This window comes from Gavialis gangeticus, unplaced genomic scaffold (genome assembly GCF_001723915.1).
Source record: "Gavialis gangeticus isolate Ggan-Ray unplaced genomic scaffold, GavGan_comp1, whole genome shotgun sequence".
In the NCBI taxonomy this organism is placed as follows: Eukaryota; Metazoa; Chordata; order Crocodylia; family Gavialidae; genus Gavialis; species Gavialis gangeticus.
Genome location: NW_017729028.1, coordinates 36510797 through 36518730, shown reverse-complemented (window position 1 = coordinate 36518730; position 7934 = coordinate 36510797). Strand labels below are relative to the sequence as shown.

General features: G+C 47.0%; 1 protein-coding gene across 1 annotated transcript in view; it reads right to left on the bottom strand.

Annotated features, from left to right (window-relative positions):
* LOC109300269 (cysteine-rich venom protein TEL1-like) overlaps positions 1-7934 on the bottom strand; it is a 23878-nt gene that overhangs the window by 6675 nt on the left and 9269 nt on the right. Inside the window, exons 2-3 of the mRNA XM_019520952.1 lie at positions 6623-6694; positions 2629-2751 (exon numbers count right to left, since the gene is read on the bottom strand). Coding sequence (XP_019376497.1) covers positions 2629-2751; positions 6623-6682 — 183 coding nt within the window. The 5' untranslated portion in view covers positions 6683-6694. The remainder of the gene's footprint in view (positions 1-2628; positions 2752-6622; positions 6695-7934) is intronic.

Below are 7934 nucleotides of genomic sequence, written 5' to 3'. Positions count from 1 at the left end.
CATCTGTATTCCTAGATACAGACCAAGACAAATCTCCCAGTTGAATCACTGAGAGAGACAGGAGGGACACCAGCCCACCAACTGTTAGCGTGGACTTAGTGAAGTGGCACTTGGAGGGGCTGGATGTGGTCAAATCAGCAGGCCCAGATGAAGTTCATCCAAGGGTCCTGAAGGAATTGGCCAGTGTCATAGTAGAGCCACTAGAATACCTGTTCGAGCACTCGTGGTGCTCTGGTCAGGCCCCAGAAAACTGGAAAAGCGTCAGTGCATTCCCTATTTTCAAGAAGGGGAGGAGGCAGGAACCAGGAGACTATAGGCCAGTTAGTCTCACCTCCATCCTTGGGAAAATTCTGGAAAAAATCATTAAGAATCACATTAGTGGGAGCCCAGCAAGGGAAATCAGCATGGGTTCATTGCAGGTAGATCCTGCCTGACTAACCTTGTTTCTTTTTATGACCAGGTCACAAAATGCTGAGCTGCAGGAGTTGAGGTAGATGTCATCTACTTAGACTTTAAGAAGGCCTTTGATATGGTATCTCATTCTGTTCTCATAAATAAACTGACAGGCTGTGACGTAGATGATTACATGGTCAGGTAGGTGGCAAATTGGCTTAGGGGTCGCACTCAGAGCGTGGTGGTGGAGGGGTCAATATTGACCTGGAAAGATGTGGGCAGTGGAGTCCTGCAAGGCTCAGTCCTTGGACCGGTACTATTCAATGTCTTCATCAATGACTTGGATAAGGGCATAGAGAGCACCCTCTCCAAGTTTGTAGATGATGCCAAATGATGGGGCAAAGTTAACATAACAGAGGGTAGAGAATGGATCTAGGTGGATCTGGAGAGGTTGGAAAAATGAGCAGAATGAAATAGGATGCAGTTCAACAAAGACAAGTGCAAAGTGCTGCACCTGGGCAAAAAGAACCACCAACACACTTACAGGCTGGGGGATGACCTTCTCAGCAGCACAGCAGCAGAAAGGGATCTTGGAGTCATAGTTGACTCCAAGATGAACATGAGTCGTCAACACGACGAAGTGATAAGCAAGGCTAACCTCACTTTATCATGTGTTAGCAGATGCATGACAAACAGGTCCAGGGAGGTGATGCTTCCCCTCTATGCAGCACAGGTCAGGCCACAGTTGGAGTACTGTGTCCAGGTTTGGGCACCGCACTTCAAGAGGGATGCGGAAAATCTCAAGCCGGTTCAGAGGAGGCCACTCGTATGGTCAGAGGCCTGTAGGCAAGGCCCTTTGAGGAGAGACGGTGGGACCTAGATCTCTTCAGCCTTTTCAAGAGAAGGCTGAGAGGTGATCTTGTGGCTGCCTATAAATTCCTCAGGGGAGGGTGGCAGGGAATGCGAAATGCTCTATTACTAGGGCACCCCCTGGAGTAACTTGGAACAATGGCCAAAAATTGACAGAGAACAGATTTAAGTTGGACATAAGAAAGAACTTCTTTACAGCAAGGTTTGCCAAAATCTGGAATGGGCTTCCACAGGAGGTGGCTCTCCCCTACCTTCCGGTCTTCAAGAGGAGACTGGACAAGCATCTAGCTGGGGTCATCTGACCCCAGTGCTCTTTCCTTCCTAGGGCAGGGGGTCAGACTCGAAGACCTACTGAGGTCCCTTCTAACCCTAACATCTATGAATCTATGAATATCCTGGCCTGACTCAGATGTGCTCTGTTAACCTGTATGCTTATGTTTGGCTGCATTTTATTGTTACCCTGATGAATGGAGTTCAAGGCATATGATGGTGTTAGCCTGTCAATACTGAATAATCCAGGCTGGCTTAGGCATGCCCTGTTAATCTGCATATGTATGTGCATATATATATGTGTTTGACTGATTTGGTGGTTGGAGAAATCCAGCCCCATTGAACATGAGTCCTGCCAGATAGCTCCGTTGGGTGTCAGGACTTGCAGAAGGGAGAGATACAGCTTTATATAGAAACACAAGTAACACAAGGAGCCCACTGCTAGAATTACAGAGAGCCCAGAAATGTACCCCTAATGAGCACACCCCAAAGTGACAGGCAAATCTGGTAACAGTGCCTGCAACCCACATCCCATCCTTCTTTAATAATTGTGTGATTGCTCTAGAGGACATTCATCCCACAGTATACAGGATGATAGGGCAAACTTGTGCTCCACTGCACAAAACTCCAGTAGGCAGGAATGCCTGCAAAGGGTACGTGGCAGAGCAGTCGCTGCTATCCTGTGCTATGCAACACTTAGAATCTCGGCAACCTAAACTTCTGCGGAGAAATGAGACTTGATCTCCTAAAGCCCCTCTAATCCCAGGATCTCAAAGTAATACTGTTAGATCTGTAAATTAGGAGTCCTCTTCACCCTGGAGGTAAATGACTCTTCATCACATTTGACAGAGAGAGAAACTGATGTAGTAAGGTTAAGAGTGGATGAGTCAACAGCATGTGGGAATTGTGCTTTACAATCTGTTGTGTGATCTTGCCACTCCTTCTTGCCCAAGGTCATAGGCAAAGCCTGCAACAGAAGTAACAGCAGTACCAGAGCCCAGGTCTCTCAGGTCCTGGACTAGATGACCTCCTGAGGTCCATTCCAGCCTTACTCTTCCATGATTCTATGATTTGTGCCGACACTACATGACTTACCATCTTCAGCATGTTGCTAGCAGTTGGGCTCACGTTCCTCCTTAAGTCATTGTACTTGTCAACAATCACCTTGCGGTTATCCGCAGTAGAAAGAGACAAAGCAGTAAAACCCAAAGCAGGTCTCTAAAGGAAAAAACAACAACAACAACAAACAAACAAAAAACAATAACAACAACAAATAACACACAAGAAAGGTTTCGTCTATGTTAACTTGTATTAATTTAAAGTGAATAGGTTTCCTGGTAGGTTTTCTCAGCATACCCCTGAGCTATGGAACACTGCTAGGAAGGGGCACCTTTTCCTCTCCCTCTTCTTACGGAGGTAGGAGGAGACTCGCGGGTGATAGAAAGTGGTTGTATTTTGGAATACTTCTGTGACCTATGTCAACCTCAGTTTCTTTCCCAGCATAACAGCACACAATAAAGGTAAGGAAAGAGTTATTTTTCACCTGGCACTAGGGAAGGGAAGGATGTTTAAGCTGGTAGAGAATAGGATAGCCAGGGCGCTTGTACATGTCACGGGGTTTTAGTCCTTAGAGTTGCATTCTATGCCCCCTAAATTGAAATTGTGAGTTTCTAATTGAAATGGTTGGTTTTATTTTTCTGTCACTGTATATATGTTATTCTTTTGGTGGTCCCAGGTGCCTGCTGAAGGCAGAAGCAGCGAGGGACCCAATCATTTTTTCTTCTCTTTTTTCCCCTTGGTGGAGCCTGCCCACCTCTCCCGTAGCCAGGGGGACATTAATCTGGGCCATTAATCTGTCAGCTGGCCTCCCACCTGTGGAAGAAGTGGGCAGGCTCTGCAGAAAAAAAGGATCAGGCCCCTTACTGCTTCTGCCTTCAGCAGGCTCCTGCGGCTAGCAGGATTCCTTGGGCTGCCTCGTAATGGGCTGGCTTGCCCCTGGGGCAGCACAGGGAAGTAGTAGGAGGGTGACTGGGTGTGCTGTCAGCCAGAGAAGGCAGCAGGGACAGTGCACAGTGAGCTGGAAGCATGGGCAGGCTTGAGGAAGTGTTGGATCAAGTGCCTCTTAGCTGGGGAGGCACCTGGCAAGCTAGCAGCCTGCCCAGGCAGGCCCACACCTGTGCACCGTCCCTACCACCTTCTCCGGCTGCCAGCACACCCAGCCACCCACCCATCTCCGCCCTGCACTGACCCAGGGACAAGCCAGCCCATTCCCAGCTGGCCCCGGGTGTCCTGATGGCTGCAGGAGCCTGCTGAAGGCAGAAGAGGTGAGGGGCCCAATCCTTCTTTTTCTGCGGAGCCTGCCCACCTCTCCTGTGGCCGGGGGCGGGGGGCTAGCTGACCAATGGCTGCAATGTTCCAAGTTGCAATGTTGCAAACTAAACGACATTGAGGTGTAGTTTAGTTTGCAATGAAGTAAACTCATTTAAAACCCCCAGAACTCAGATATGTGTAATGGGTGATGCCATTAAGCCACACAAAGGGAAATTTTCAGTACATGCACATCATGACATCGAGGTAAATTTGGGAGGTTTTACAGACAAAAGAAATCAGAGATTATCTTGCAAGGATTGGTGCCCAGGAGGTATATCAAAAACCCAGCAGAGTAAACTGGCTTGGAAAAGGGGACTCAGTGGCCATGTCCAGGTGAGCAGGGGTGTGTTTTTGCAGTGGCACAAATAGTAGGGGCACACAATTTGTACCACTACTTTTTGCCCCAGAACAGGCCCCTGCATGTGCTTTTTGTTGAGGGTGATGCCCAGCTCCTCCCAGCTGGGCTTCATGTGCTGTGAGAAGAAAGGGGCATTGTCTGGGGCACAAGGTGCCTAAGCGTGGGGCTAGCTGGCAGGCAGACCCTGTACCCTGTGCCCTAGCCAGCTGGGGAGCATCATGTGGAGACAAGGGAGAAGGCACCCCAGCACTGCTTGCCCCCCCATCTCTACCCACTGTGGAGCTCCCACACTGAGGTACATAGAGACAGGGGAGCACCAGCCCAGGGCTGCCTGCTTCCCAGTCTCCACATTTGTCCTTGCATTTTGTCCTAGTGCTTAACTCTCTCCATGTTTGTGCTGTTTTTTTTGGGGGGTGGGGGGGATTGTTACTGGGAAATCTCATTATCAAATATTGCTCCCATGCTGCAAATTAGCAGCACCTTGCATGATTTAATGTGCAATACATGCAGTTTGTGGCAAAGAAGTTTATGGTGCCACAAAATACAGGTGCCTGCATGTCTGGATGTGCCCAGTGTAGACTCCTCTTCCCACGCTTCTAGGAGAGAGAAAAAGAGAAAGAAAACACAGTCCCAAGTCTGGACCCTAAAGGGCCATGGCTAGTTAGACCTGGAGTTTGGTTTGGACTTTCTAATCCAAGGACTCTGCCTACTACATTGCAGTTGTTGCCCAATAACACTTCTTGTTTTAGCAAGACTTCCTGCCTTGGACATTTCCTTTCCGATTGCCATCCATCCTTTAGAGGGGCAAAGACCCCATCAGGAGCTAAACCAAGTGGAGCTCATTGTCAGATGTATGGGGTTAATAAACACTGCTATCACCTAAAGAGCCTATTGTCCATGTTCAAGGAGCTCTGGGCTCACCCTCATGAAGGGCAATGTCTAGGCTGGTTTCAAGGGAGTACTCAGACTATGTGAAGACAGAGGACCTTAAGCAAGAAAACCTCAGTGAAATTCATGATAACATTTCCATGCTTTCCCAATTCCTTCATAGTTTCATAGTTTCTAGGGTCAGAAGGGACCTGAGCAGATCATCAAGTCCAACCCCCTGCCATGGCAGAAAAGAGTACTGAGGTCAAATGACCCTAGCAAGGTGTATATCTAGGCTCCTCTTAAAGACCCCCAGGGTAGAAGTCAGCACCACTTCGCTTGGAAGTTGGTTCCAGATCCTAGCCGCCCTGACCGTGAAGTAGTGCCTCCTGATATCTAGCTTAAATCTACCCTCTGCCAGCTTGTGACCGTTATTCCTGGTCACTCCTGGTCGTGCTCGGGGGAACAGGGACTCTCCCAGTGCCTGCTGGTCCCCTCTGACTAGTTTGTAACAGGCCACTAGATCCCCCCTCAGCCTTCTCTTGTAGAGGCTGAACAGGTTCAGGTCCCGTAGCCTCTCCTCGTAGTGTCTGCCCTGCTGCCCCCAATCATGTGGGTGGCCCTCCTCTGGACCCTCTCCATGTTGTCCACATCCCTACTGAAGTGCGGCACCCAGAACTGGATGCAGTACTCCAGCTGCAGCCTAACCAGTGTCGCATAGAGGGGGAGGATCACCTCCTTGGACCTGCTTGAGATGCATCTGTGGCTGCATGACAAGGTGTGGTTGGACTTCCTGATTGCATCCCCACACTGCTGGCACATGTTAATCTTGGAGTCAATGATGACTCCAAGATCCTTCCCTAGGCATCAGGTCCCCACCATCTTAGAATTAGGTGTTTGGGACTATTGCGTGGGACATCTAGGAGAATTAGAGAACCAAGGCTCAGATAAAGGAAAGTCTTCTGTATATGAATAGTTTGGAATTGCCTGGTGTCTATAAAACAATGATTTAAAATCTTTCCTTTAGGAGTAGCCAGTAGGAAAGTACCTGCTCCCCTGTTTGTTTCCATGAGGATGACAGAAGACTACAATGGAGATCCAAGAAGTAGTGCCATGTAATGAAATCATCCCAGCTATACCAATAAGCAGAGTTTGGTTTGCACTTGCTTGCACTGAAGTAAAATAAATATACTTACTCAATGGGGTTACATCTGTATGCAACTAGGGCAAGAGGAGTACTAGTTCTGTAGATGTGCCTGTACACAGGAGCAAAAAGGGAGAGAGGGGGAATCCATATTATGTGCCCCTTTCCAAGCCAATTTACCATGCTGGGTTTATGATATGCCTGCTGGGCACCGTGGCTTCCAATACATATGACAGTCAGAGATACTCATGATCAAATCCCATGATACCCGTGGACTTCTGAACTACTGACTAATTAGAAAGTAACTGAGTACAAGACTCAGCCTCTTCCATGAAGCTGAAGGCTCCTACCTGTCCAACAGATTGGTGCAGCACCACCGCCAGACACATGAAGATAGCTAGCAGATGCATCTCTAAGAACCAAAATAAATAAATGAATGAATAAATAAATAAGAACAAATAATTTAGTCTCTTTTTTGTCTGAGCTTCCTCTGCATTTGGAGAAGCAGTGCTGTTATTGGGACATATATCTCTAGAGGCAATTAGAAGTTGACATAGCTTCTGGGCACAGCAGTTCTCCATTTTGTTCTCCTCTTTTGCTTCCCTCTCTTTCCCACACTGCTTCTCCATTGTGGCTGCTCTACTCTCCAGGGTTTCCCTACTTAGTCTTTTGCCACCACAGCTTTCTTTTTTACTCCAGTTCTTCTTGTTCTTGCTTTGGGTCAGGGATCAGAAGCTGGCAAATGGCCAGATTTAGACAACATCAAAATTCAGATATTCCATCCTGTATGAAGTTTTGGCTTTTTTCAACATTTTTTTTAAACTGAACTTGGGGTAGAAAACCATGATTGCCATTATTTTTCACAGAAATGCCAAAAAAAAAAAAAATCCGTTCAGAAACATCCAAGCATTTCATTTTGTCTCTTTGGGACTGGACCCATGCTAGTACTTACACTGCCTCATGAGCCTATTCCATTTTATGGACTGGGCTACTTAGATGTATTACATTTCCCATGATACAACATGGCATCTGAGTTATAAGGATGACTGGAATAACCCATGGGAGATGCAATCCAGATAAGGAGACCAGCCCATAGAGGAGGCTGCACTCGGTAGCTAAAATTACATCTTCCACAAGACACCATAGCAGGCATTACTGCTGAAATGACTCAAATCAAAGTATATATATCAAAACCATATTTTGACTGGGATCACCTTGACACAAGACTAATTATTTTATTCGTTTTCCCCAAAATTTCAATTTTGTGGGAAAAAAATTCAGCCTGCTTTGTTTCCAGACAGTGATTGTTGCGTGTCTGCATGCACATTGCCTTCCAGATGTGGTGGAAGCTAGTGGCTTGGCATGTTAAATATTGAAGATAATATCCATAGGGAGGCAAGTGCTGGTGGGTCAGAAAATATTACTTATGTGTATGCAGGTTGTGCCAAAGAATTATGTCAGACACTGTACAAACATGGTATAGAAATATTTACAATCAAAATAGGTAAGGCAGGCAAGGGTAGGGCATGAAGTAGAATACACCAGCAGAATGTGAAATATGAGGGCAGTAAACATTATAATAGTTCTGTGGGGTTTTTTGTGGCTTTATTTAAAAGGGGATCAACTAAATGACAGGACTGGCAGAGGAAAGAAGGTATGTTG